Here is a 27728-nt window from a genome sequence, read left to right on the forward strand (position 1 = left end):
ATCAGGAGCATCTGGCTCGGCGCCGTCTGCAGCTTGTACGCCACCGGCTTGCGGGTGACCGGGTTGATGACGCCGTCGTTGCGGATCTTGAACACCCGGTGTCGGTCGACAGACGTGTTGGCCGCGCTGGAGGATTTGATCACAGTCTGCTCGGTCACGTAGCCGACGCCATAGGGGTTGTCCTCGCCTTCGGGCAGTGGCACGCTATCCTCATAGTAGACCGTGTTCTTGAACCCGTCGATGGCCGGGTCGATGCGCAGGGAGAACATGTGCTGGTGGAAGGCGGCCGCGACGCCGGGACCGACGTTGGTGGCCCAGGGGACCGTGGTGCCGTCTTCGTTGTCGAGAGGGAAAGTTGAGAGGATTCCGGTCGCGCGGACCTCCAGCTCGATGCCGGCCGCCTGGTCGAAGATGTATGCAAAGATGTACTCGTAGTTCGCGACGGTGCAGATCATCTGGACGACGAGTTGGCGGTTACGCACCACGGTGGAGGCGGAGGTGCGGTAGTTGGTGTGCTTGTACTGCAGACCGTTGTCTTGCTCGTGCAGGCAGATGACGTTCTTCAGGAGGACCGGGTTTCCCTTGGTGTCGGTCCTGTAGCCATTAAAATACTTGATCTGGCCCAGACAGTCGCATCCCAGAGACAGCTCGTTCGCGGTCATACCGAAGCCGACATCGCCCACATCGAAAGCCTGCTTTCGATGGTACGGTTTGCGGGGGTCTAAAGGCGTCAGCTTGAGCGAAGGAATTTCTTTCGCAGGTGATACTCACCTCCGTATGGGACGGTCATCTCAGAGACTGCCATGCGGTAGAGTACATTGCGGCCGTCATACGTCACATTGTAGAGCACAAGACCCTCACGGTTGTTGAATCCCACCCTGAACCGCCACTTCTGCCAGCTCACGACGTTTCCGTCCAGGGCGAAGGAAGGTCCCTCGGGCTGCTGGACGATGTATGGCTTGAGGTCCGTCCGTGGCGGCTCGTCCAGAAGGTCGTGAGCATACTGGATCGTCTTAACGGGCTTCCACGGCTGCGTCGGTAGCCCCTGGCTGCCAACGCCGGAAGGCAGGTAGTCTATGCGGACCAACTCGTGGGTGACGCCATCAAACACCGGAGAGAACTTGCACGGCAGCGAATAGTGGTTGTTCTCGGGATGGTCGACTTCGACGATGTACATGTAGCACTGGAAAAGCCGCCGTGTCTCGTTCGGGTCGTCCGCGCCATAGATCCAGGGATCGTTGCAGACGGTCATTCCCGGGGGCAGCTTCATCTTCTCGATCTCCGCTTGCACCGCAGGGTGCCGCAGGCAGAGTTGTTCTATATCAATCATCTCGTCTATATCGAGCGGGCCCTGCCAGATCCAACCGGTCAGTTTAGTAGCAACTATGCTTCTTGCTGACACTCACCTGCACGTCCTTGGGCAGCTCCCTTGCGTATATTACGCTCTTAGTGTCTACGTTCAGCAACGCCTTGTAGAAAGCCCCGTTGTCAAGACGGTGGAACAGTGTCATCAGCACGCGCGCTGGCTTCGGAGGAAGAGGCTTCCCCAGCCGCTCCGCCTCGATGTATGGAATCACATCCTTCTTGATGGGTTCCTGGATGTCGATGCGCTTGTACCGCAGAGGGACACCGGGGAAGGTTGCCTCGAGGATCTTGACCGCGAGCTGGATTTCTCCAGCGGTGATGGGGTCGAAGGGGTGCAGGCTAGCCATTCTGGTATGCTATCCAAGGACCTCAGGTTGAGGAGAGATGGTGCTGGTGTCCGCGACGCAAGAGGGAGCGATGCTCTTTAAATCAGGCCCATTCCTGCGTATTAACAGGCCGGCAGAAGCGAGCGATAAATGGGGGTCTGGACAGATAGGCGAAGATCAGAATCCCTACCTAATGTATGTATGTCGGCTTGGCCGCAGCTCCAGTTCAGGTTGGACATGCCGTTTTGGGATAAACGCCGCCCGTGGGTCCGCGGCCATCCGTCGACAGCTGAAGAACTTCACGATCGATCCGGAGATCGGATACTCCCCGACGAAACTCGTGAAGCTGTTCACCACAGCATGGGTGTCAGCACCGTAATCCCACATCGAGTCCGTGCCATGGTCGGGTCTTTCCGCTGCGGGGTGACCCACCGTGCTAGAGCCGCTGTCCTCGGAGTGAATACTCGCAGAGATTCACAGCCTAGCCGGCTCAAGTACAGCGGTGTGATTATGGAAAGCTACCTAACGTTGAAAGAGAAGCCTGCGGAGCCCGCGACCGCCGTATCTCTCTCCAGGATATGAATAGCGCTATCAGCCCCAGGTTACCAGTTATCATGAGTCTTCCAAGCGCCTGATCTTTCTGGCCTAGGGGCTAGGACCCCTTCTAAACTTCAATTAAGCTCTGGATACATCATAACCACTCTTCAACAGTGTCTTTAGCGAATATATCCTCCTTATGAGGCTTATTAGGCACTCTAATAGAGCCCAAAAGCCCAAAATCTTCTGGGAACCGCCTATCAGCCAGCCACTAGAGGTACCCGATCTGATGCCAAGACCACATGCATTCTTAACCAAAAATAGGGCCTAGTATCTATATACACGTGACGGAATCAGACTGATCCGTGACTACGACGCTTAGACTATATGAGACCTACCTGCGACCAGATGACATGCGAAGGCGGTTATGCCAACGATTAGGTCTCGTCCAGGAGGTGTTGGGGTTATGCAAGGATACTCATTACCCATAAGACCTGTCTCTAGTTTTATAATTCCTGAAAGTGGTGCTTTGGAACTGCCTCCATCTTATGTATAAAATACCCTGTAGTGCGTAAATGGCACTAAGTCCGTTGCAGAGCACCTTAGGAAAACCATTGAATTTAAAGCTATTCACAAATTCTATTTTCTAGTAGCAGTAGTAGTCAAAAGGGTTCATTTTTTTTATATATTAAACAATCTAGAATAGGCAGACCAAATTATCTAGAATAGGTAGATTAATTGTTACAGCACAGCCTACGGTGACAAGGCGTCTGAGACCGAGGAGGGTGAGATTTAATCACGTGACCGTGGATCAAATCGCCTGGATTGATCCATCTGGGATCTTAATCCAGTCGACCCCATGATCCATCACTGACTTTGATCCAACGGATAGGTATTTCCGGGCAGGATTTATCATGTATATAAAGACGCTCCTTAACTATGGGGATTAGGACCCCGTGGTCAACTTGTCTATCAACTAGCATATTGTCAGACTGCGCGAACCTAGTAATCCGAAGGTATGATGATGAAAGCTCTGATTATTCGAATCTACCTAACTAACTGACTATTTATCTCATGGAATTAGGGGTTAAGACCTTCCGAATATGGATATATCAAGCGATTCCGAAAGATATGATATATCGATGTGATATAAAGGGGTATTGCAAGGGTATAATAGCCGATCATGGGTATAGGCAGTATAGTTCCTTTATTGCAGGGATTTTGGCCTTCAGGGGTCTGGATCGGCGTGTGCTGACTAGGCTCATAGGCTTCTTGGCATACCACTAGGTTATAGTGGTAATATTCGGCTGACACATATAGTTGTCTTGAGCTCATTCTCTTGTTAGCAATCCTCTTGAGAATATCCTCACAAGAGGGAGTCTTAGATCAGCAGACCTCCTAGTACGATCGGCTCAAGCAGTATTAGGTCTTGTGGCGCATTCCGCCCTGAGAATCCTGTCTCGGAGCGCAGGACCTCTTAGGACTGAGGACCCAGAAGGCACGTCACATTACCTATTTCCACTTGTCTCCTGTTCTTCAAGATAAACCCCACGAGATCAATCTAGAGTCTTAGGTCTCCTGTGACAGAAATAGTATAGAATAGGTAGATTGGATAATCTAGAGTAGGTAGATTAAACAGTATGAATAGATGAATCAAATGGTATAGAATAGGCAGATCAAATGATTGTCACGGGAGGCCTAAGACTCCAGGTTGATCCCGTTGGGTTTATCTTGAAGAATCAGGAAATAAGTAGGAATGAAGGATGGGACGCGCCTTCTGGACCAATCAAGGCGCGAACACCTGCGAGCCGGTTTGGTCTTCCTGTGTCCTATGTCGGCCTAAGACAGGAGTCGAACTGGGACCGCTGTCGAACTAGGACAGCTGTCGGGCTCAGACAGCTGTCGAGTCAAGACGGCTGTCGAGTATGGACTGTGGGTAAACTCAGGACAGCGGGTGAAATAGGACGGCGGTCCTATATAGGCAGAAGGAAATCTAGGATCTGATTTAATAGATAAGTTTATTGACGATCATTGACGAAGTTGACCACGGGGTTCTAATTCCCATGGCTAAGGAGCGTCTTTCCGGAAATACTTGCCCACCTGCCTGATCGAATGATCATGTCTCTGATGATCCCTATGATCAGTATGATCGATATCGATATGATCAAGGTAATCAGTGTCGGTCACGTGCATCTATGATCACCCTCGGTGCGTCCATTGTTCCGGGGCTCCCCGCAATAGGCCCTAGGCCTGATGACTCTGTAACAATGATCTAGAATTAGCAAATTGAATAATCTGGGGTAGGCAGATCAAATGATATAGAATAGATAAATCAAATAGTGGAGATGAAGCAGTAGACAAGAAGAAATTACTGCATTTAGATCACTTCTAGAGCTAAGAGACATTATTGCTCTAGTAGAAAAACACATAACTTGCAGTTAGTAGGAACATGTAGTTTGCAGACTAATCATATAGTGAAATTGTAGCCAATCAGAGGGCCAATCACTTCTGACTCAGAATCCCATATATTTGCTCCACTTTGCTCCACAAATAAGTTGCTCTCCTGGTTGTACCCAAAGAAAAAGGCAAATGTGATGAAATTTAGTTAAAGCTTTAACGAAAGGTAAAGCGCCCAAAATCTATACAATATTACAGCAGCACTACCCTCATTATTATTTGATCTACACAGTATTTTCCACGACGTTAATTTCCGTCTGGACGGTAATACCACGGAGGCCAATTCTATTCTTGTTCTGCCTGTCCCATAACCGATCCTCCGGACCGCTGGACTTGTGCGATACGGCGTAGCGTTGTCGCAATGATATACGCTTTGGCCGGTCGAGCGAAAACTTACTGGTGGGAAAGAGTCCGCGGATCATAGGGAGAGAAGTGCAGACCAAACTGACGGACGGCTCGATATGTGTCCAGAGGGTGGCTTGATAAATAGTATCTAGAAGAAAGATCGTCTTTAAGTGGCAGTTGGAGAGGGTGGAAAGAGGAAAATGCAGAGAGAAAAGCAAAAGAAACACTTACAGGTCGTGTCCTTGGGGTCGATATAGAAAAGCACCACGATGCGATATATACTAGCGAAGCAAACGCTAGCAAAATCGATCAGTCTGAATTATTGCGCGGACAGATAGATGCTGACTTACAAGCCACCGACTGCAAAAACGCCATTCAACGCAAGCTTATCCTGCCAGGACCGTTGCAGGCTCCAAATCATGGGGATGGGCAACAACAAGATGATGAAGTCCATAACGACATTGAAGCCTTGGTTGACGATGAAGAACAGATTGCCATCGAAGCAGTGGCCGTCGATGCTTCTATCCCAGTAGGCCCTCAGAGGCCGGCACTGCAGGGCGCAGGAAAGGAAGATGCCAGCGGACCAGGCAGCCATGAGGCAGTTGAGGCCATACGTGACGCGGTGGAACTTAGGTGTGGTGAAAACACGGCGGTAGAAGCACACGAAGGATATCTTGACGGCGGGGGTTAGGACAAAGTACGTGAACTGGTTTGAGAGAAAGATCTTCTGCGGGTCAACAGACAATTATCCCCAGTAGATCCAGGAAAAACTATAATATACTTTGTAAAAGGTCTGAAGCGTCTGCGAGTCAAGTTCAGATTGGTGATACCCGTTGCCACCAATGGCACACCCTGGGCTCGAAATGTTGGCTTGTTTCTATGCTTTTGTACAAGGGAGAAGATTGTTGGCCCACATATGATTAGCTCGATTAGCATGCCCACCATCAAGGTGTTGGCGACGAAGCAGAGATAGTCGTCAATGCCAAGGGTGACTCGCCTCTTGCGCCTGGCGAAGACGCGCAAGACAAAAGCGAGAAGTGCCAGGCCGACCAGGACTGAGACAAGGGAGATCATTTTCCGTCCTTTGGCGTTAGGAGCCATCTTGAGATAATACTCTCAAAATATGGTGAAGGATTAGGAGAAGTCACGAAGCTGTAGCATAGTGAAATAACCATTCTGGTTATATAAAGGTTTACAAGAACGCCATTTGACCACAGAATGGAGTAAGGATGCTATGAGCAGTCCAAAATGAAAAGGAAAATGGGAGGAAGCTGTACAGATACTACAGTTCTGGCTAGCACAGTTCCTCAAGCATATGTATCATGGCAGCATGCAGAGTTACGCTGAGAACATATCGACGGGGTTGCTCAAGAAGCTGAGGTAGACTTCTAGACTTCAACCTTCTTCTGTCTTCCTCGTCTTACTGAATCTGAGGTGAGCATTGGATTGATATCTAAACATAACTCACATTACCATTGTGTTTGCTAAGCGAGATCTGGTTACAGACCGACACGAAACAAAAAAAAAAAAAAAAAAAAAAAAAAAAAAACCTGGCTGGTTCTTGAGAGGGGCAAGTCAATTCAGCTATCCCTCGTATTTATTTCTCTGTGCTATCTGCGGAGTAGGGGCCAAAACCGAGACGGCTGATCGAAGTAGTTGACAACCCTGTCGGTTTTACAAAGGAGTGGTCTGGTTGAGTACTTGTCTGCCTTAACCAGCCGATCAGTTGACAATGACAGCCATGCCTTGTCATCTACCACGACCTAAGTTAACCAGACTTAGGTAGAGAGGAGGAATTTGTCCATGAGGATTTCTGTCTGTGCACGCCAACTCGTGAATAACACCCCGCCGCACTTTCAGCTCTGCTGTAATATAACGCAGCGTGTAACCTGTTTGACCGCTGTTTCCTGAAGGATCGGCAAGATCCTACCTATCTCCTGATATAGGTTATGGCCTATACTACCTAGGTAAGTATATTTATGCTGTATCCTATAGCAAGGCTAAAATCCTAAATGACCGACTCCCGATAGTAATACATCTTTTCGCATATACTAGACTAAGGTATATTAGCGTCCTAATATTCAAGCCCTTTCATGGCACAAAATGGCGCATTATTAACCTCCTATACAAAGTATTCGGGCATGATGTACTTTCATAATGCGATTTGCAAAACAAACCAGTAGTACCGTATCTTCTGAGAATAAAACATTACTAGTCGTAGTGCAAATCAAAAATTAGAAGTCCTGCAGAGACTAATTATAGAACCACAGGATCTGCTAAATGTAGCCTCCTCGGTGGACAGCATTAAAATGCAGTATAGGGAGTCGATCCCGGTTGTCTTCTACGAGGAGTACTCGCTGGCAAACAATGAGCGAACATATTTTAATACAAGCTGCGTGTCCAGTTTCAGTTCCCATAGCGTATCTATTTCTGCAGTTGTACAGAAATGTCATGAGCGACGCTAACGTCATGCAGACCATGCGAGAAGTTAGAAGCTCTTTGTTTCCGATGCCCTTTGTCTGCTTCGGATCATTCCGATCCAGGCGCGAGGTCCTGCGGCAAGGTTCCATAGGCACATAAGCCCAAGTCTCTAGTGTATGGCATAGCCTTGGGCTGGACCAGCGAACTGTTTAGCATCAATCTGCTGCGCTATATCCCGTGCTTAGCGCAGACTTGTAGCCAGCACTAGCCAAGGCTTCGTGTATCACATCGCCATTACAACTATTAAGTCTCGCACAGGGCATTGGAATAGCCCACTCACATATTGTACATGAAAACACTGTGGTATGGCTCTATCTAGGAACATGTTCCAATGTGCAGGATTCCCTAATCTGAGAAATGGAAAGGAAAGACTGTATTCACTTCTGCGTCTCAGCCGCAGTCAGGGCTGACGGCTATGTGCAGATGCACGCGACTTCCATGGTATAATGATGCGGAGGGATGTTGTCGAATCATTCTCTGGCTCATCTCTTGCCAATAAACTGTTGGTTGGTGTAGCAAAATCATTCGTGCATGTCTGATTCCAGGTTACACCCCGACAGGACAAAGACGAAGCTGAAGTGTCAACTTGCCAGGACTCTCACTGGGTCCTTGCTGCCTACCGTCGAGCGCTTGCTCTACCTGCTCCGCCACATTCGCTCTTGGTACTTCAGCCCACCGTCCTCATCGTCCATCTCGAATCCTTGACCCTTTCACTTTATCCTCTACAACCGTACAAGACCAAAATCAACCTATCATGGCTTCTGCTGACTCATCTCCCATTGTCGTTCCTCTGATAATTGATGGCAAGGAGGAGCAAGGCACCTCGACTTTCAACGTGGTGAGCCCATACACAAACAAGACCTGCTGGTCAGCTGTTTCTGCCACCCCAGAAGATGCAGTTAGAGCAGTTGAAGCGGCTGAGGCAGCTTTCCCAGCTTGGTCTCAAACAAAGCCGATAGTGAGACGGGACATTCTGCTGAAAGCGGCTGGCATTCTCGAGACCCGCCTTGAGCAGAACGCCGAATACATGCGTATAGAGATGGGGGCCGATGTGGGAGCATCGCAATTCTTCGTGGTCCCACTAGCCATCCGTATGCTACGAGACATTGCTGGGCGCATCACATCCATTTGTGGCAGTGTTCCCGTAGTTGAAGAGGAGGGGCAGAGCGCTATCGTTTACAAGGAACCCATGGGGGTCATCTTGGGGATAGTCCCTTGGTAAGCCGCCGGGGATGTGATTTCTTAAGATTCTCGCTGACCTGTCAGGAATGCCCCTTATGTCTTTGGCATCCGCTCCGCGGCCAGCGCTCTCGCTACCGGAAACACAACTGTCATCAAATCCTCCGAGTTGTCTCCACGTTGCTACTGGGCTATTGGACGCGCCTTTGAAGATGCAGGGCTCCCACATGGATGCCTCAATATCATCTCTACTCGGCCCCAGGACGCGGCTGCAGTTGCTAATGCCATGATTGAACATCCTGCGGTCAGGAAGATCAACTTCACCGGCAGTATAGCTGTTGGGAGGAAGGTTGCTGCAGTATGTGGCCAAAACCTCAAGCCTTGTCTGATGGAGCTTGGGGGAAAGAACAGTGCCATAGTCTGTGCAGACGCAAACCTGCAGACAGCCGTGAAGGGAGTGTTGGCAGGTGCCTTCTTGAATGTACGCGACCTCGCCACTCCAGATTGTCATCTACTAATGCAGAATATAGTCGGGCCAGATCTGCATGTCCACAGATCGAATCATCGTCCATTCCTCTATTGCAACGGAGTTCCTCAATGCTGTAAAGAGCGCCCTTGACAACTCCGCTTCGGATGATCCTTCCGCTCTGCCTCCGACATTGGTGAGCGTGGCTTCAAAAGCTCGCGTGGAGGCCCTGATCTCGAGCGCTCTCTCATCAGGCGCCGAACTAATCCATGGGACTTTCGACGGTCCTGGTTGCAAGACTGCAGCAGACGAATCTTGCGTTCGGATGGCGCCAGTCATTCTCGGTAAAGTCAAGGAGGGCATGAGAGTCTGGCAGGATGAGTCGTTTGCCTCGTTGGCGGCGGTCATGGTTGTCGACAGCGATGAAGAAGCCATCCGGATCGCCAACAGCACTGGGTATGGGCTGTCGGCAGCGGTTTTCACCGAGGATTTACGCAAGGGGTTCGCACTGGCAAAGAAGCTTCAGTCCGGGTGAGTGGTCACATTGTTGGACGTCTTCTATATAATGCTGATTGAATTCAGTGCCGTTCACATCAATAGCATGACTATCCATGATGAACCCGTCCTCCCACATGGCGGCGTCAAGAACAGCGGATGGGGCCGGTTCAATGCCGAGCAGGGACTGAATGAGTTCCTTGTAACAAAGAGTGTGACCTGGATGGATTGAAGTCCTCAGGTGAAGCTAGAGGCAGAAAATTTGATGGCAGATTGACGAGCCATGTAGTTCATTCCATCATGGCTAGTGGTCTCTTCTAGGACTTCCCAAATAACAGAAATGCCATTAAAAGGATTATGTCGGGACCCCTCTACACGTAAACCTAAACCCAACTTTGAATTTCTACCATTACTGTAAGATCTCATACATAGTAAGTAATCATCGAAGAGACCTCTGTGTGATAAGTTTCTCACTCTTCACATGGGAATTTGTTTTTCGTTCCTTCCTTTTTTCCGTATCTCTACCAACCTACCTAGGTAGCCTAGCAATGGTGGTACCTTACATAGCATGACGCTCCATAGATGTGCCAATCGCGATTTAAGCTCATTTGTTGGTACTGCTTAACGAAAAAAAAAAATCAATTGACCATGCAATTGCATTCAGATAGATACCTCCTAAATAGATGTACTCCGTAATGACAGACAACTACTACCTAAGGTGGGTAGGCAGGAAAAGGATGGCTAGGTACCTGCTTTTCAAAGGTAAAATGCAAATGTAAACATCGCCCATTGCCATCTTTGCCAGTGTATTGATCAATGGATTAGTAAATTGATCCATTGGGTTTACCACCCGATCCGATTGACTGACCAATTGGACTTCCGAGGTTCCTCCGTGACCTCACTCAGGCCCAGTGTCCGGGTATCTCGATTAACTAGACCTTGTCTCTCCAGGCATCCTCCCCGTCTTCAGCACGTTCTGAGACCCAGCCCCTTTTTTGGTCTCTCCAGCCGGCCTCCCCATCTTCAGCACGTTTTAAGGTCCAGGCGTTCTCCGATTCAGTCCAGACGGCCTCGCTCTCTAAAATCGATGTGTCAATTAGTTAGATCCAACAGAATACAAAGGCAATGAATGAAATTCATCGTTCTTAGTTAGGGGGAAGGCCTACCTTTTGCTGCAACAGGAGCACATGCCGCGAGATGAGCGACTGCCAGAAGTGTGGCGGCAAGGAAGATCCATTTGGCCATGGTGAGGACGGGAAAGGGCGGGTTTCGGCGAGTTTTATAGATAGATGGAGAATATTATATGAGGAAATGAGCGTTTGAAGCTTCAGACTTGACTGACCGACTGACTGATTGCAGAGTGCGATGTAGCCAGGAAGATAGACAGTGAGGAGATCAAGATACCCTTTATATAATATAATACAATACCTTTCGTTATGTTGTCGTCTACCTCGATGCTTACTTGACTTTTTCTCTCAGTGGTTAATACCCCAGACATCGAGTAAGGAGTGTTCACCGACATCTGATGATGTGCACGGTGGTACCCCTTTTCAGCCGCTTCGGTCTATTGAGAATGGGGCCAAGGAGGGGAACAAAGAATACTGTTGATGCCAATCAAGGCAGCTGGTTGTATTTTCGTCTGCATGCGTCCCCCTGGCGATCACCACCACCTCCCGGTAAGTGACAAAGGCTATGTATGATAGACTAAAAAAAGACCAGGGTATTTGATTCAGCTTCTCGAAGCTGAATATGAACAGCCCGCAACTCGACCTACCTACATTGTCACACCAACTATGAAACCTCACAGAATGTCACAGGCAGTGGTTCGGAGAATAAATGTAACGCGGCTGTGAGACATACATGCTTTTAGATTCCGACAATGTGCATGGATCCTCGCCGGTGTATAATCCACGATTTTAGGGCTTTTCTTTCCTGTTTGCTGTATCCTTTGTTTACTTGCTTCGAGGACCTCCTCAATGGCAGATAGCCTGGTAGGTAGGTAGGTCTATATAAGCCTGGCTGATTCCTGAAAGAAAGAAATCAGCAGATCGTTCAATACCAAATCTATTCGATACCCCTCGCTAACTTACACCTTGCTTGACGCCTGTAGCTTGTTTTATACTAGCACTAGGTCAACTTGGGTGCCACCGTTATACATGCATAGGTACTGTAGAACGTGGCTGAGCCATGTACAGTACATACATGTACACTCAGCACAAACTCTATTATTTTAGCTGGCCATCGATCTGGATATGGAGACAAGGAAGATGTCCCAGGCTGACGGCGTATAGCCCCTGTATATACACATATGCATGTAATCCAGACAAGACTGTAACGAGAGCAATGACAAATATAGCAGCAAGATGCGATCTAATGAAATATGTTGCGGTGTTAGATGGGATATTGTTTTCAATTTTTTGCCAGCCTCGCAATTAGCCAACTGTATATCGAACGATTAAAGAACTTTACTTACTTATCACTCTTATTTCAGCAGGGCAATTCTTGCACACTTTCTTTCACAGATTGGCTACACACACAACAACACAGGAAAGCGTCAAACAGACAAAGCATGAACTCGACCAAATATCACGTATTGGGAGATGATGAGTACGAGGATGACCCCTCCCCAAAGCGAGCGTCATCCCCAACAACAGCAGCAATCTTGATGAATCGTCCTCGCATCTTCGTCGTCCTGAACTTGATCCTATTTGCTGTGTCTTGTGGTCTACTGCTTGCTAGGGCCCTCCTCCTTCTTGGAGCTACTACTCCCGAGAGATTATCACCTTGTAAACAACAAGACCTGTTCTATGAATGTATGTAAAAAAAATTCCACTCAGCTTCCTTCCTCTCCCCTATATTTTTCTCAGTTGGGTTTTGTTTGAATCCATTTTGTTCCTCAAGTTTTAAGTTTACACATTTGCAACAGTATTATTTCCTGAGTCAACAAACACTTCGGATCACTGCCGGATACGGAGGTTCGATAACAGTCGCACGTCGATCTACCGTGGTCCTCCCAGCGATGAAGGCGATGCGGCGTGGAACCGGATCGTAAAAGGTGCGTGAGTGTGCTGCTCAGCAAAGAATTTGTTTACTTTGTTTGCTTGTCGTCGTGTGTTTTTTTTCCTGGTTGGGCTGATAATTAAATCCTCCATGACAGTGAATCCATTCAGCATCGACATCCACACTCTCCGGGAACTGCAAGCGCCGCTGAACTCGACCAAGCTTCCTGAAAGTGTGGGAGGGGGGTATATGGCCAATCTGGCTGTATTTCATCAATTGCATTGTCTGGTTAGTTTATTTTCTATGATCCATCGCCCTAAATACATATATATATATATATCTGTTAGATATTGGCTAACGAAAGGAAAAATCCAGAAAACCATCTGGCAATATACCTACCTAGAATACTACAAGTCCCGAAACGAGTTGTTCTCCAAGCCCGAAGTCGAAATCCATCATCACCTAGGTTAGCCAGAACATCACCTCCGTCTATATACATACCATCCGGGCCTTTTCGTTCGTTCAGCTCACTAATCTGATCTAAATAAACTGCCCCAACAGATCACTGCGTCGACCTCCTACGGCAGGCACTCATGTGTAACCCCGACACGAGCATCATCACCTTCAAGTCCGTCGAGATGCAGGCATTGCCGGTGCCCGAGTACGGACTGCCGCGGAGGTGTAGGGACTTTGAGGGGATTTTGCAGTGGGGGTTGGATCATGGGGTGTGGCCTGGCGCGGAGGGATTTCACCATGATATGTAATTTTTTGTCCCCTCCATTCGGGATAGATCGTAAATATGAGCGTTGATGAGAGGGGACACTAAGCGAGGAACCCTCTCACAGAATCACCTGGCTGGCCCGATTGCTGGAACTACTAGGCACATACTACGTACTCCATACTCAACCTCTACCTGGTAACTGTATAGTATATGATTACGTCTCGTTCTACTATGCCTTCTACTGACTACAGGAAAAGCAATAATATGACAGGCAACAGAAAATTACAGCTTCGCCTTGGGCGCAGCGGCCTCCGCCTTCGCCCTCTCCTTCAGTACTCGTCGGAGAATCTTTCCGCTGTGACTCTTGGGGATCTCGTCTATGAACCGCACACCACCGCGCAGTCGCTTGTGGTAGGCGACCTTGCCCTCGATCCAGCGGATGATGTTGGCCGCCTCTTCCTCGTCACTGACGCCTGACGCCTTGCTCTTCGCGCTGCGCACGATGTACGCGCGCGGCACTTCGGTGCCGTGTTCCTGGCTCTCGATGCCGATGACTGCGGCATCATTGACGGCGTCGTTGTCCACCAGGAGTCCCTCGAGCTCTGCTGGAGCGACCTGGAAGCCTTTGTACTTGATAAGCTCCTTGACGCGGTCCGTGATGAAGAAGTTGCCATCTTTGTCCTGGTAGCCGACGTCACCCGTGCGGAACCATCCGTCTGGGGAGAGGCACTGGGCCGTCGCGGTGGGGTTGTTGTGGTAGCCCAGGAAGATGTTGGGCCCGCGCACGTACAGCTCGCCCACCTCGCCGAGAGCGACCTCCTGCGGTTCGGAATCGTCTTCTGGGATCGTCATGTACTTGGCTTCCATGTTGGGAAGCATCTTTCCTACCGACCCAATGCTCTTGTTCCAGTCCTCCCACGGCTGCGTGTGGGTGGTGGGACTGGTCTCACTGAGGCCGTAGCCCTGCTTGATGCCGGTCTTGATGCGAGCGTAGACCGCCTCGACGAGCTCACGGGTCAGCGGTGCCGCGCCCGAGTTCATCATGCGGAGACTGGACAGGTCGTACTTGTCGACGGCGGGGTGCTTGCTCAGCAGCACCACGACCGGAGGGGCGATATAGGAAAAGGTGATGCGGTAGTTCTGCACGTGTGCACACCACTTCTCTATGTCGAACTTGGGCATGACCACCAGACGCCAACCGGAGTACATTGATTGATGGATCAGACATGTCAGTCCTGCAGGCTCCTCTGTAAGCAAGACCATATGGACCTGTCGTAGGAACGATAGATCTTACCGTATATGTGGTAGAAGGGCAGGAAAGCCAGGATCTTGTCTCCCTCGCCGTCAGGGCCCCCATTGCAGGTCAGCTTGCCGCCTTCTCCCACTTTGCCTTGGAGAATGTTCGCGACGATGTTCCTGTGCGAGAGCATCACGCCCTTGGGCAGACCCGTCGTGCCCGACGAGTACACCAGGAACGCCAGGTCCTTCTCCGGGTTTATCTTTGTCCTCCGGTACCTCGATGTGCCTGAGAGGTTTCTGATCGAGGTGAAATGCCTTGCCCGGGCTTCGGGATCCCGCTGATCGCCCACGAGTATGATCCGATCCTCCGGCATGCCGACTCTGCTGACTGCTTCCCTGACTACCGGTAGCAGCGGAACCTGGGTAGCCACCGCCTTGGCTCCCGAATTCTTCAGCTGGAACGCCAGCTCATCGGCCGTATATGCCGGGTTGGCGGGTGACAGCACTCCTCCCGCCCAGTGGGTGCCCCATGTGACGGCCGGAGTGTCGATGCAATTTGGCGTGAACAATGCCAGCACGTCACCTTTCTTCCAGTTGAAGACGGACTTCAGCCCCTTCCCAAAGGCCAGGGCAGTTTCCTTAGTATCACGGTAGGTGTAATATCGCTTGGTGTCGGCATCCTGATAGATCACTGCTGGTGTGTCAACACCGGTCAAGCTTCGACCTTGAAGAGTCAGGGATACCAACCCTTGTCATCCGGGAACGGCCTATCCTTCCGCTCGAAGAGGAAGGTCCAGAGGTCGACATTGGGGATGTCAATAGGCGGGTAGAGAGACTTCGTAGGCATTGCGGTGCTCGTACCGTCAACCACGTTCCCACAAGGTTCAGAAGGGAAAAGATATAGGACGGGAGTCAGCACAACAGGAGCTGTCTGTTTCACCTGCACACCGCAGACTCAGAGGAGAAATACGAACAGGCCATATTACTATTCCCCAGGGAGCTGCTGCTGCCGCTAGAGCCCGTGTCGGTTGTCGGCCAACAGCCTCGGTATTTCTACGAGCTGGCTGCTCGAGTTAACCGACCAGGCGCAGTCCAGGGAGCAGCAATCGAATGGGACGCTCAGATCGCACTACTCAGCATAAGTGGGACTCGAGTCCGGGGAAGACGTGCATAAAACGGCGATAGACTTCATCAGCGCGAGGCTTGGCCGTGATACCGCCGCCAGCCAAAAGTCTCCGAGACTCCCGTTCCCATCGAGTATGTGCGACTTTACCTAGTCCGGATGTTTAGCGTAATCCACATGGATCCCACGCGGGATTAAAACGTCTCAGAAGGGTTTACCGCTTCCTCTCTTCGTAGTTAATCTCTTTTCCACCTTTTTCTACTACTTGCAAACAGCGCCCTAACCTGGACGACCGGCGGTGTGGCGAGCTCGATCCTCATGGTGGCACGGGCATGCCGCCGCAGCTGCGAAGAGACATGGAAGACTTCCAGACGGATGCAAGCCATCGGAAAGATGACCGAAGACCCCTCATCACGGCAGTTGGACGACGGTGTGGCCCAGGCGTCCTGGCTGCACTGTGCGCGACCTCGCTTAGCGGCCAATCAGCGGGGGCGGTGAGGCTTGCTAAGATTCCTTATATGTCACTTTAATCGTTCAGCAATTGCCTTCGGGCATTTGGTCAATTTGAAACGATACAGAGAAGATTAGCATGGCCCCTGCACTAAGGATGACACGCTCAATCAAAGAGAAGCTACCAGTTTTTTTTTTATTCATTACCGGTCAAAATTGGAGGTGGGAGTGTCAAGGGTGTTGTCGCGATCACGAAGGGGTCTCAGTTCGAGTTGGGGCTGCGTGACTTTTTTCGTTTGCCTTTTTTTTTGCCCGCGCTGCACCACGCCAATTTACAACACCACATGGGTGCAATGTCACTACAGGAACGATACTTATCCTTATTCATATGGGTAATCCATGGATGTCGCTGTTGGGTTAGGTTGCGTTGTGACCATGGGTGATAGGGTTGGTCGATATATATTCCCAAGGCGCGAGCACGGTTGGACATCTGCCTGCAGGCAGCCTCAACACCACGTAGACCTCTAGATCTTTTGCATTACTACAGACGCGCCCCTCAGTGGCAAATTACTCAACAGTATAAGGTTTTCAAGAGACCATCTCCTGTCTGCATACTGGAGCTATTGCTGTGTCTCCGCATCTAGGCGAGAGTGAGATGTGGCGATGTCTCGGGAGCCGCCACCTGTACTTCCTTTTTCAGCCAAGAGAGCTATCAGTCACAGAGCAGGAAGACAAGATACGCCTTTTACAGTAGAAGTAATGACCGTTATTGCCAGTGATCGATCTTCAGAACTAGCCGTATTGAATGCCTTACGAATAGCTCGAATGCCATTGACGAGGCACGTGTACGGATCGCTGTTTAGCCGAGAGCTAAAGCCCTAGCGCTGTCTGCATAAACCTTCTCTCAACATCCAGCACCGACGTTGACCGCGGAACAGACTCATAGACATCCGCATGAAGCTTACGAATTTGCTTTACCAGCTGGGTTCGACCTGCGGAAGTATACGTCCCCAAGTCCTCGATGGTCTGGTACCCAATGGACACCCCGCACGCGAAAACCTTCACGAACGCAAGGGGTTGTCATCGCGAAGCGTCACCTGAACTGCTAACAGTGATTGAGATGAATCAATGGCTTTCCCTGCGTCTTTGGCTTATTTTTACTGTGATTTGAGAAGATTACTCCTGCTTTGTTGCAGGAACAACTCCAAGCATGACTGTTGCGAATGTTTTGAGAAAGTCTGTTCGAGCATAGATATCTGACCCCCTTTTCTGATATAACATGTGGATGGTATTGCAGCATGATCATCATGACGCTAGAGACAATCCGCATTCCCACTAGTATTTCTTTTCTTTCCTTCAGCTCCTTCCACAGGTTGCATTGATGTAGCTTGTTGCAACATCTCGTCGAATTGGACGAGCATCTCCAGCATTTCTTTTTTGTCTCTTGGTATAATCAGCATTGATCTCCGTCTGATACCCTGGTTCTTCTCAGGCAGAACCGCTCTGACCGTTGGATCTGTCTTCTGCCTGTGCTTCTGATCGAAGGAACTGCTTCTCAGAGGGACCAGGCCCCAGCTGGGGTGTCTGAAGGACATGAGAAGACAAAGAGTCCTGCCTGGAGCCATATAGTTCCTTGCAGTGCTCTCGATATTGACCCAAGCCTTTGTCACGTGCTGTGGACCGTCCTCCCATGTGTTTCTCTTTGTGCACTGCACGCTTTCTGAAGGATTTCTCCCGCTCACAGGCAGTGACTGCTGTCGATATCCCCGTCACTCCTTGTTTACAACTTCCTGAGTTGGCAAAGCGCCACGCCTCGCTTAACGCCATCATCTAAATTTCCTTCACTGTCTACCACTACCTCACTTCAGACTGGACAAACCCGTGGTACCCGGCGATTTCTGTCTGAATCTCTTGCGCTCTTGCTGGGCTTTGTTGTAATCTGCTTTGTTGAAGAAATCTACTTTGCAGTCGACCGTTTATTACCCCTATTCGTGCGACCGCCTATTGCGAATCAAGATTGGACCATATCGCGAGTGAGGTATCGCAAGTGAGTCTGCTCGCGACGCGGCTCTCTGGCTGTCTGACAGTGTCTATATCTGTTCCCGTCGGTTGTGATAATCAAAAACTGTCATTATGGCTGGCACTGTTGACGCTCCTGTTATTGTACCCGAATCTGATGAGCAGCTGGGCACAGAACATAATCCTGTAAAGGGAGCAACCAGCAGCGCAGTTGCAGTCAGTCGGAGAAAGACCTTCATAGCCAAAAGTCACCTGTTTTCGAAACTACTCCCAATTTCCTCAAAAATATCCATACAAGCCAAGAAAGACGAACTCGATGAAAACGCAATTGCAAAGCAGGAAGAACCGGACACTGGGCAAAGGAATGGGCAAGGTGAACCAATCCCGGAGCAGGGTGATAAAACTCAGCCTAAAGGGCCAAGAATAACGGACCTTCCGTTGGACATAATCTATTATATAGCAGAGCTCATTGACCCTGCTGACCGGTACATCCTGCGATACACCTGCCGGGCCTTCTACGAGTCGGTCCCCATGTTGGACGCAGATCCATTCAGCCTCTGCCTGAAGACCCTCGTGACCGCTCGCCTTTTCCACTCCGACCTTCTCCCGGAGTTCAAGACAGACAACGGAACTCGCGACATGACACTGCCTGAGATCAAAAAATTCCTCCTCGACAGAACGGACTGCAAATTCTGCGAGGCCTTCAACCCCAAATACTCCCCCTCCTTCTGTCCGTTCCACTGGTTCATCGACCCCCGCGGCAAGATGCCCGCGGCCCGCACCTCTCCCGAAAGAAGCCTCTACCGGCGCGGCTGGTTCCGAAGCTTGGGAATCGACCGCATCGCCGACGAGGATGGCTACTGCCGGTTCCTGGAGAAGGCCGCCTTTGAGGACTCATTCGGCTTCACCGCCCTCGACTCGGGCTTCACCCGCTCCTGGCAGCGCGCCATCCAGGACTTCGAGAACCGACGGCGCTGGCTGCACACCGCGCGCGAGATCATGATCCTGAACTGCTGCGCACACTGTCTCAACGTGTTGCCGGGCAACGATGGCGGGAGGAAGTGTCCGTACTGCTACTGCTCCGCGTGCGGGTTTGCGCCCGTGCATATCGTCCGCGCGGAGGGGTGGGGGAGCGGTCGGCCGAAGTATATCCCCATTGGGCGGATGCGGGGGAGGGAGACCGAGTTTACGAGGAAGGGACGCGTGCTGGAGTTTGTGAATGATTCGTTGGCGGTTGTGGGGTCGGTTTTTTATCGCTGAGATAATGAGTCTGAGTTCGGGTTTGGTCGGACTGAACTGGACCTTTCGCACGTCTGATTTGATTGATGATATGAGATGAGATGAGACGCTTGCTTTATCGACATCGACATTGGGTTTCTCCAGGATCCTGACGATGGAGATACTTTATCGATCACTTGCTTTCTTTTCCCTCGAATCTCAGAACTCTGGCTTCTTCTTTCAACCTTTTTCGCTTTTCCGTCCTTCCTCGCTCAGATCAGAATTTACGATACGACCCTGGTTTTTATTGTTCTTCTCTTCAGTTATGAAACATGAAACGAATACGTCCGTAGCGCTGGTTACGGTAATGAGGTTAGTTGGTTAACGGCTACGGGATAGGATGGGACAGCACGGAATGGAGGCAACGGATACGGTTATGAATACGGATTCGGTGCATCGAAAAGGCGAGGATATGGCATACGAATGGATGGAACGGATATGACGAATCGAATCTGCTTATGTTGCATGTTCTTTTTTTCTCTTATTTTGAATGATTGGATTGAATTGAAACGAACTTTTACTTTTGCTTCTACAAGGCCTGTGATCAGATAGGCACCGCCAGAATCAAGTGTTTTTTGCTCTTTATCATTTGCTTGATACCGAGGGCTCCTACCTACTGATAAGATAAGATAGGGCTGGAAGAGTTACATCGTCCTTTCAAGGGAACCAGACCTTGCCTTCGACAGCCTAACGGAGGCCTCCAGGGAGGACTGACTGAACTGAACACTCCCGGCCAACATACCAGATCTACTATTTCCACGCCTTGCCTTCCGCATGCTCAGACCAGTCAGGTCTTTCCGAAAGGCTGTCTGTTACTTATCGAATCGAAAAACAGATGTACATGCAGTACAGTGCGAACAGATTTCTAAACACCTTCCATACTCAGTCCCTGAACAAGGATAATCACACATTAAGGTTAGAAAGAAGAAAGAGCCACCGCTCCTAGGAAAAAACGAAAAGAACATGACATGCAGTCTATACAAGCACTATGGAACTCTGGAGATCTGATATGGCACATGACGACAAACACAACACGCTCTGGAACAAAGGACTTTGTCCCCGTCCTGTCACTCGAGGTTGGGATTCCCAGCCCAGCTGATCCCTATCCCTATCGAGGCAGAACAGGACAGGACAAGGAACATGCCAGACACAGACGGACAGAAAAAAAGCAAAAAAGAAAGTCTATGTATAAATTATGGTATAGAGATAGAAGGATACATCGGGATACATCGGTATCGAGCAAGCTAAAGAGAAAAAAAAAGGTTAAGAAGAGGGTGCTTCGGACAGCATCGGTCGTTGATTGCTCAGGTGACTATAGCAGTAATCCTGCCATGCGTGTGGTATGTATGTACTGTACGGTATGCAAACAAAAACTGAACATCGCCACTTATTAACAGGTTCAGTCCTGGTCTTTTTTGCCGGTAAACTCGCCGAGAAGGATATCGTCGGGGGCGGGGCCCCTGTTGTTCCTGACTGAAGTGATGTCAGCCGCCAGCCAGTCTGAGACGGATGCGGAATACGGAAAGAAGGAATACTTACCCCACTCCGTCTCAACCCGGAAGAAGACCCACATCCACCGCCGCGCGACTTCTAGGAACATCAGCACGAAGATGGAGCTCTCGAGCTCGGTGATGTGGTCGTATCGATGAGAGATCTTGCACACCCAGGTGAACCGGAGGATGAAGTCGATGATGATCGCACCGTAGTAGAGATTGTCGGAACGGAAGCCGCGGTGGCGACGCAGCCCGAATGGATGTTCTGGGTCACTGCGTGCGGCAGAGAAGAGGGAGAGGTCCCAATCCTTGGCGACATCCCAGTAGAAGGAGTAGAAGGAATTGATAAAAGAGAAAAAGATCCTGTCATCAATTAGCAGACGTATCTTTACAGGAAACTAAAGTAAGAAAAACAGAAGACATACCACAAACGATACAGCTGCATCTCACTCATTCCGCCAAAGTTGAGCGGGTTGTAGTTCCTCTGCAACGCCGTCAGGGCGATAACGGGAAAGGCACTCGCGTACTTCAGCGCGTTGGCAAGATGCTGTCCGCCCCAGCCATCACCCCTGTACCCCGCTCGTCGGACTCGGACGTACTCGATCAGACACTGACGCAGCCGGATCAAGCTGGGGATGCCGATGATGATGGGTATCAGAGCCTCTCCTCCGCAGGTGCGGTCCGGCCTGCCCGTGCTTGGGGTTCCACGACCCTTCCAGTACATGCAGAGGCTGACCCACAGATCCGCGATCACCTTAGCGTAGCTGGTCAATGCATCCGCGAGCAGGATGTCTCCGAACTTCCCGTCCTGCGCCTCCGCTAGCCCGCCTATGCTGATACGCTTTAGGGCCATGATGAATCGGTACCGTCCAGAGCGCGAGAGACGGTGGAAGGGCCAGAGTAGCAGGATCCCAAAGATCCAGTAATAGCTCTGGGGGATGACCTGCCAATATTTGACCAGTTCGCCATCGCCACGAGTGACGGTCCAAAAGAGGAGGATGGAAATGACAAGTGGGATGGTTAGGAGGGTTGCAAGATGGTACGCCGAGGTGTGGTGAGGCTTCTGGCTAGGGGATTGGCGAGGGGGATATCGGATAAGAGCAGGAACATCCTGATTAGAAATGGTCAGCCCACAACGTCTTTTTCTTTGTCACATTCCAACAGAAGAAGACTCACTATTTTCGCCTTGTAAAGATAATGGAGGTTGATTCCCCAGCCCCAGAAGCCTAAGGGGAGAGGGAGAGGTTAGTCAGGACTCGATCCAATCTTGGGAGTCTCCCTTGCAAGGACCAGGGTAAACACACCGGCAACCAGTATCACCGCCACGCGATACGGCAGGGGAAGAAGACGACTGAAGCTATCCAGCTCCGACTTCGGAATGTGTTGTTCCTTCTCCATCATCCCATTGAGCCTCGACACGGGCTGGGGAATCCAGGATCACAAAAGATGCGCGGGAAGAAGGGAAAAGAGTGACTGGGGTGAGGCGCGAGACGGGGAGGAGGTTCCAGTTGTCCAAGTGCGGCCGCTCGAGATCTCCAACGCATCCGGCATCCCGACCCCGATGGCTAACTTTGGCAACCGCGCTAGCGGCTGCCGCGGATCATCACGGGACCCTCACGTGAGATATCATCACGTGGGGTTTACCGAGGTAAGTCACGTGTCGGTACCCCGGACTCCGCAGCCGCTCCAGGTATACCCTAGGGATATCTACTCCAACGTCCTGCTTGCTCCTCCAGACTGCAAAACTTCCTGTCCCCAGGAAGTGTCTTGACAGCAGGATGGCGGACAACGCGGGTCCCTCGCCGTCCGCTCCCGCTCCCGCGAGTCCTGCCCCCGCCTCCCACTTCTATCCCTTCGCGACGTCACCGGATATCATCCGCTCGCACGAGAAGGACGTCTTCATAACAGCAACCCTCACGAACCAAGCCCAGTCGATCATCCGCTCCATACGAGGCGCCCGATTTGCACATGCACACGCGGACGCGATCAAACACCTGACGGAGCTCCTCTACTTTTCCCTGACCACCCTCATCGGAAACCGTACGCTGGGCGAGGAGTATTGCGATGTCGTGCAGCTGGAGGACGACACGCTGCAGCTCCCGTCTCTCGTGCGGAGGGCCGGGTACATCCTGGGCAGCATTCTGGTGCCGTGGGCGCTGCAGCGGATCCTGCCCGCCTTTCGACGGCGACTCCGCGCGAAGCTGGAACGGAGCATCGCGCGGCAGCGTGCGAAAACGGTCCAGAATGGCATCCTATTCATGGCGAAGGAGCAGTCGAAACGGAAATCTCTCTTTACGAAGCTGCGCTTCCAAAAGTACATTCTGGAGCACCTCGACTCCATCACCTCCCTTTCCCCGATCTACGCCCTCAGCCTCGCGACCTTCTACTTCACGGGCTCGTACTACCACCTCTCAAAACGCCTCTGGGGCCTGCGCTACATCTTCACCAAGCGGATCGAGGAGAGTGAGCAGCGGGTCGGGTACGAGGTGCTGGGCGTGCTCCTCGTCTTGCAGATGGCGGTGCAGGGGTTCATTCATGTCCGGCAGACAGTGGCATCCGCGCAGGAAGAGCAGGAGACTATGACGGAAGAACAACCGGTGCGGAAGGACGATTCTCTCTTGTCGTCGTTTCAGAATCCGCCGTCTATCCCGCTCCTGCCGGCCTCCACTCCGCGCTACGATTTGTCGACGGACCCGTCCGCGCTGCCTTGGATCCCCGCGGGCCAGCAGCGTAAGTGTACGCTGTGTCTGGAGCCGTACAAGGACCCGAGCGTGACGACGTGCGGGCACGTTTTCTGCTGGACGTGCGTCCGGGACTGGGTGCGCGAGAAGCCCGAGTGTCCGCTGTGTCGGCAGGAGGTGCTGGCATCCAAGGTGCTACCGTTGAGGGGATAGATTCCAAGAAAGCATTTCCAGGCGTTGGCAGGATCTTTTTCATGTTTATTAATGTACATATTTGTGATATTTCATCCCATATGTCCGTCCTTGATGTCGTTTACGTATACAGCTAATCAAAAAGTGTAGGTAATGCGAAGACGGAAATGAACCCAAGACCTTTGCAGAATATTCTAGAGTGCATATACATAAGCCAAATCTATGATACTTGCCAAATCCGGAGAGCTCTATCAATCATATACAGAGGGTGTATGTCATGGTACCAGTGGCAAGTGCAACAGTCTGCAAGAAACAGCGAACAGGAGACAAATCCATGAATGGGTATAATCGTGAAATATTTGTGCTGTAATTTCCAGGATCTTCATTTATCGCTTAAAAAAGCGAAGGGCAGACTGAACCAGACTCTGGAGATAGGATACTGCAGTATCTACCTTGCTGGCAGGCTTTTTGACCGTATCCACCGTGCTGGCGGGCTTTTTAGCAGTCTCCACCTCTGTGGCAGGCTTTTCGACTGTGTCTACCGTGCTAGATAGCTTTTCGACCGTATTTACCGCCCTGGCTGGCTCTTTGACAGTATCAGCTACAGTATCTGCCGTACTGGCAGGTATTTCGACCGTATCTCCCGTGGCGGCTGGCTTTTTACGCGTTCTTCGACGACGGCGGTCTCCACCATCTTGTCCAGTCCCTGGGGAATCATCTTTCTCCGAAACGACCGTACTATCCGCGAGGAGGATGGGAAGACGCAACTCAAGATGGGACGGTCGTGGAGGAGTCGGGTTTAGGGCTTTCCTTTTTGCTTCCATGACGTTGAATAGGCACACGCAGGCATAAGGATCTGAGGCGGCATCTGTATAGAGCAAGCGGATATGAGTTAAGTTTTGTGTGAGAGACATCATGCCTAGGCAGGTACTTACATTGAACTTGATCATAGTTCAGCGACCGCGTCCAGTCGCTGAGTCTGACATCTCCCTCCTTGTATAGGGGCAATCCCAGATGCTCCTCGACCTGCACGGTCAGACGTACAAGTTTCTTGTTGACGAGTTTCGGGTTCGACTGCGAATACTTCACCAGTCTGTAGAGGTGGCTGAGCTCGAATAGGCCGCGAGCCTCGATCCCCAGGACCCGCTTCAAACGCGTGCTATCCCCCGATATGGAGACCCCGACCTTAGTGATCTCGGGTGATTCAAGCACCTTCTTGAGCGAGGGAGAAACGAGATCGTCAAGAGTCTTGACCGGTCTGAAAAGCGCAACATGGAAGAGGGCGATCCGTTCCTCGTCTGCCAGCTGTATGAGGGAGAGTTGCTGTTGGATGGGGTCCATGAAGGAAGCTGAAGCCTTCCACTCAAGGTCAAAGCCCACCACCCTGCTGTCCAGGAAGTATCTTGCCACCTTTTCCGTGTCCTTGAGGTTCTTGCAGTAGTGGACTGGCACCTTTTTGTACAGATTGTGATTCCAGTACTGCGGCCCTTGAGAGCTACCCGCAGACGACACTGGCGGGAAGACACGCTGCTGATGCTCAGGACCCGACGGTAGCTGGAAGGCAGGTTCTTGGATGTCGCTGTTTTCCGCTGCCCTCTGAGCTGCTGGTCCGAAGTTATACGACAAAGATCCAAATCTGCGGACGGCATTTGGCTTATCGAACTTGGATTTCGGACGCCACTTTGGCTGGAGAATAGAGCTGGTCAAGCCTTGATGAACCTGGACCGCAGGGGAATCTGCAATCCGTCCTTTCCGGCGTCTGCGCTTCTTAGCAACCATGGGCTTTGATACCACATCTCGAGGTCGCCGGGGCTCATCAGCCGCATCAAGAAGGCGTGCAACCGGGGAGCGCTGCTTTGGCATCTTTTTGCTTGACGGATGTGTGGTTTGATCTGACCCCAGATCAAAAAAAACATCGATCTCACTAGCTGGCTGCTGCTCCTCGGGAGCCAGGCCCCCCTTGGAGTTTCCCAGATTTGCCAGCTCTTCCGCCTGACCTTGAAGGACATACACTTTGCCTTGCAATCGCTTCGAGGCCTCAATTTCGGCATTCATCCGTTCCGTCCATTGAACGAAACGTTTACGATCTTGACTCAGAGGCTTCGGCACGGTCCTCTCTCGGCTCGCGTAGGGGAGGCCTAACGCGTGGAGTCTGTCATCGGAGAGCAGTCGCATCCAGTTAATGGCCCTGAGAATTTCAACTTGGTCGTTGAACGACGAGCGATGGTCTCCGAAGCGGATGAGGAATTTTTGGAGTCTATCATGGTATTTCGAACGGGTCGCGTCGTCGAGCTGCGACCATACATCGCCGACTGAAGAGGACAGGGACATGTGCAGGGCCCTAACTTCCGTTGCCAGAGCAGCCGAAGAGGCCGCGACCAGCTCAAAAGGTGCCATAAAGTCCAAGTGCCTCCAGTGAATGTTTAACTTTGGGCTGCGCGGCGGCTGCGGCGTTCTCAGCCTTTTTAGATAGAATCGCTGCGTCAGCTTGACATATCCCGACGATAGACTTGAACGTTTTCTGTAGTAATCGGGAGAGATCAAGGCTGCTATCGATGCTTGGAATGTCTTGGATTTAGCCTTGGCCTCGTGTGGCTCCGAGCTAATCGCTCGTAAAAGTCTCGGATACCATGCGGCGCCCAATGGACTCTCAATTCTCTTTCGGAGTATGTGGTAGAAGCGAAAATCATGAGCTTCGCTGCCGAATTCTCTGATATCTCGCCTGATAGCAATTAAGTGCTTGGCATAGGACATCTGCCGTTGAGGAGGAATGTCAGGCACTTTATCCCTCAGTGAGATAAGATCCTGTCTGATGCGATAGTAGTTGTCAATTAACGGTTGAAACATATCTTTCACTTGGAAGTAATGTTCTTGTAAGTCGATTATCGTATTCAAGATATCGTCGACCTTCCTCCTGGCAGACGCCCGGGGCTCGATGAATTCTTCACGCAGCTCGCGCAGCAATTCGCGGAACGACTCATCCAGAAAGGTCATTTTGGACTCGAGGGTCGCGACATTGAGCGCGAATTCAAACTGGTTATATTCACGCTCCAGTTCACGATTCAACTTGGCACACCGGTCCAGCTCGGCCTCCAGTCCGGCGTATTTCAATGTGCAGTATTCATCGACTAGGGCGCTAACCGGCGTAAGCGCAGACAGCGCAGACTCAATTCGGCGGCGTTCGAGAATGACTCTTTCGGCTCTTTGGGCTCTAACTTCCTCAGGCCGTTTGGCGGCGTTCATCAGACGCAGTTGCTCCTGAGCTGACAGATGTCTCTGAGGTGTTTTTCCAGTGTGTCTGTTTCGAATCATTGCTCCGAGGTCGTTACGGATGGTATCACTGAGAGTATCATCGTCGTCGTCGAGCTCGTTGAACTCGTCGAAATCGTCAAAGGCATCAAACTCGTTTCCATCGTCCGGCTCCACGCCAGCGTGCGATGCGGAGCATGAAAAGGGTCTTTCATACGTAGAATTCAGGTACGGCGAGCGTTGAGAGGCAGCAAATAGAAGCAGCCCGGGGGCTCTTCTCCGGCAGAGGACGCTGTAGTATCCATTACTGTTGCCGCGGCTAATACATGATCAGAAAACAGATAGGACTGGAAACCGGAGGAAGAGAGAACCAACCGCCGGTTATGTAGCTCATAGGGTATCCGCGAGATTCTACTGGCATCTCTCCCAACACGACGGCTGCTGTCCCTGCTCGCAGCAGAGGCAGCACTTGAGGCGCAATGTCTTAAGTCCGCGGCGAAGATCGGGCGGGTTTTCATCGTCGAAACCAATCATTCTGCCCGGCGCCAGGCAGTTCGAAGCGTCCCTTACTGGCAACCATGGGCTGCAATGACGAAGGCGCCGGTGTAGTGAGGAATTGCGGGTGAAAGAAA

The 27728-nt window shown here is 51.0% G+C and overlaps 11 protein-coding genes across 11 annotated transcripts in view; 4 read left to right on the forward strand and 7 right to left on the reverse strand.

Annotated features, from left to right (window-relative positions):
• VTN00DRAFT_5843 (uncharacterized protein) overlaps positions 1–2078 on the reverse strand; it is a gene marked incomplete at both ends in the record, with an annotated part of 3633 nt that extends 1555 nt beyond the window's left edge. The window contains 4 exons of the mRNA XM_069432418.1: positions 40–721; positions 772–1351; positions 1407–1713; positions 1882–2078. Coding sequence (XP_069288280.1) covers positions 40–721; positions 772–1351; positions 1407–1713; positions 1882–2078 — 1766 coding nt within the window. The remainder of the gene's footprint in view (positions 1–39; positions 722–771; positions 1352–1406; positions 1714–1881) is intronic.
• Positions 2079–4909: 2831 nt separating this feature from the next.
• VTN00DRAFT_5844 (uncharacterized protein) lies at positions 4910–6104 on the reverse strand (the record flags this gene model as incomplete). Its single annotated transcript, XM_069432419.1, has 5 exons — positions 4910–5178; positions 5262–5326; positions 5381–5757; positions 5812–5882; positions 5945–6104. The coding sequence occupies 5 exons, from the start codon at positions 6102–6104 to the stop codon at positions 4910–4912; spliced, it is 942 nt and encodes a 313-aa protein (XP_069288281.1).
• A 2161-nt stretch (positions 6105–8265) lies between these two features.
• VTN00DRAFT_5845 (uncharacterized protein) lies at positions 8266–9883 on the forward strand (the record flags this gene model as incomplete). The annotated part of the gene is made up of 4 exons (XM_069432420.1): positions 8266–8729; positions 8778–9171; positions 9221–9687; positions 9739–9883. The coding sequence occupies 4 exons, from the start codon at positions 8266–8268 to the stop codon at positions 9881–9883; spliced, it is 1470 nt and encodes a 489-aa protein (XP_069288282.1).
• A 5-nt stretch (positions 9884–9888) lies between these two features.
• VTN00DRAFT_5846 (uncharacterized protein) lies at positions 9889–10896 on the reverse strand (the record flags this gene model as incomplete). Its single annotated transcript, XM_069432421.1, has 2 exons — positions 9889–10022; positions 10818–10896. 2 exons carry the CDS (start codon positions 10894–10896, stop codon positions 9889–9891), a joined length of 213 nt encoding a protein of 70 aa, XP_069288283.1.
• A 1324-nt stretch (positions 10897–12220) lies between these two features.
• Positions 12221–13415, forward strand: VTN00DRAFT_5847 (uncharacterized protein; the record flags this gene model as incomplete). Its single annotated transcript, XM_069432422.1, has 5 exons — positions 12221–12464; positions 12578–12706; positions 12809–12939; positions 13027–13117; positions 13213–13415. 5 exons carry the CDS (start codon positions 12221–12223, stop codon positions 13413–13415), a joined length of 798 nt encoding a protein of 265 aa, XP_069288284.1.
• A 239-nt stretch (positions 13416–13654) lies between these two features.
• On the reverse strand, positions 13655–15458 carry VTN00DRAFT_5848 (uncharacterized protein; the record flags this gene model as incomplete). Its single annotated transcript, XM_069432423.1, has 3 exons — positions 13655–14607; positions 14667–15302; positions 15359–15458. The coding sequence occupies 3 exons, from the start codon at positions 15456–15458 to the stop codon at positions 13655–13657; spliced, it is 1689 nt and encodes a 562-aa protein (XP_069288285.1).
• Positions 15459–15744: 286 nt separating this feature from the next.
• On the reverse strand, positions 15745–17016 carry VTN00DRAFT_5849 (uncharacterized protein; the record flags this gene model as incomplete). Its single annotated transcript, XM_069432424.1, has 3 exons — positions 15745–15884; positions 16000–16189; positions 16999–17016. The coding sequence occupies 3 exons, from the start codon at positions 17014–17016 to the stop codon at positions 15745–15747; spliced, it is 348 nt and encodes a 115-aa protein (XP_069288286.1).
• A 1301-nt stretch (positions 17017–18317) lies between these two features.
• On the forward strand, positions 18318–19463 carry VTN00DRAFT_5850 (uncharacterized protein; the record flags this gene model as incomplete). The annotated part of the gene is made up of 1 exon (XM_069432426.1): positions 18318–19463. The coding sequence occupies one exon, from the start codon at positions 18318–18320 to the stop codon at positions 19461–19463; it is 1146 nt and encodes a 381-aa protein (XP_069288287.1).
• Positions 19464–20880: 1417 nt separating this feature from the next.
• On the reverse strand, positions 20881–22375 carry VTN00DRAFT_5851 (uncharacterized protein; the record flags this gene model as incomplete). Its single annotated transcript, XM_069432427.1, has 5 exons — positions 20881–20954; positions 21021–21337; positions 21400–22085; positions 22151–22200; positions 22279–22375. The coding sequence occupies 5 exons, from the start codon at positions 22373–22375 to the stop codon at positions 20881–20883; spliced, it is 1224 nt and encodes a 407-aa protein (XP_069288288.1).
• A 377-nt stretch (positions 22376–22752) lies between these two features.
• VTN00DRAFT_5852 (uncharacterized protein) lies at positions 22753–23868 on the forward strand (the record flags this gene model as incomplete). Its single annotated transcript, XM_069432428.1, has 1 exon — positions 22753–23868. The coding sequence occupies one exon, from the start codon at positions 22753–22755 to the stop codon at positions 23866–23868; it is 1116 nt and encodes a 371-aa protein (XP_069288289.1).
• A 365-nt stretch (positions 23869–24233) lies between these two features.
• Positions 24234–27614, reverse strand: VTN00DRAFT_5853 (uncharacterized protein; the record flags this gene model as incomplete). Its single annotated transcript, XM_069432429.1, has 3 exons — positions 24234–24715; positions 24783–27415; positions 27472–27614. The coding sequence occupies 3 exons, from the start codon at positions 27612–27614 to the stop codon at positions 24234–24236; spliced, it is 3258 nt and encodes a 1085-aa protein (XP_069288290.1).
• Positions 27615–27728: the final 114 nt, after the last annotated feature.

This window comes from Thermoascus crustaceus (assembly GCF_041956765.1).
Source record: "Thermoascus crustaceus strain CBS 181.67 unplaced genomic scaffold VTN00scaffold_3, whole genome shotgun sequence".
In the NCBI taxonomy this organism is placed as follows: Eukaryota; Fungi; Ascomycota; class Eurotiomycetes; order Eurotiales; family Thermoascaceae; genus Thermoascus; species Thermoascus crustaceus.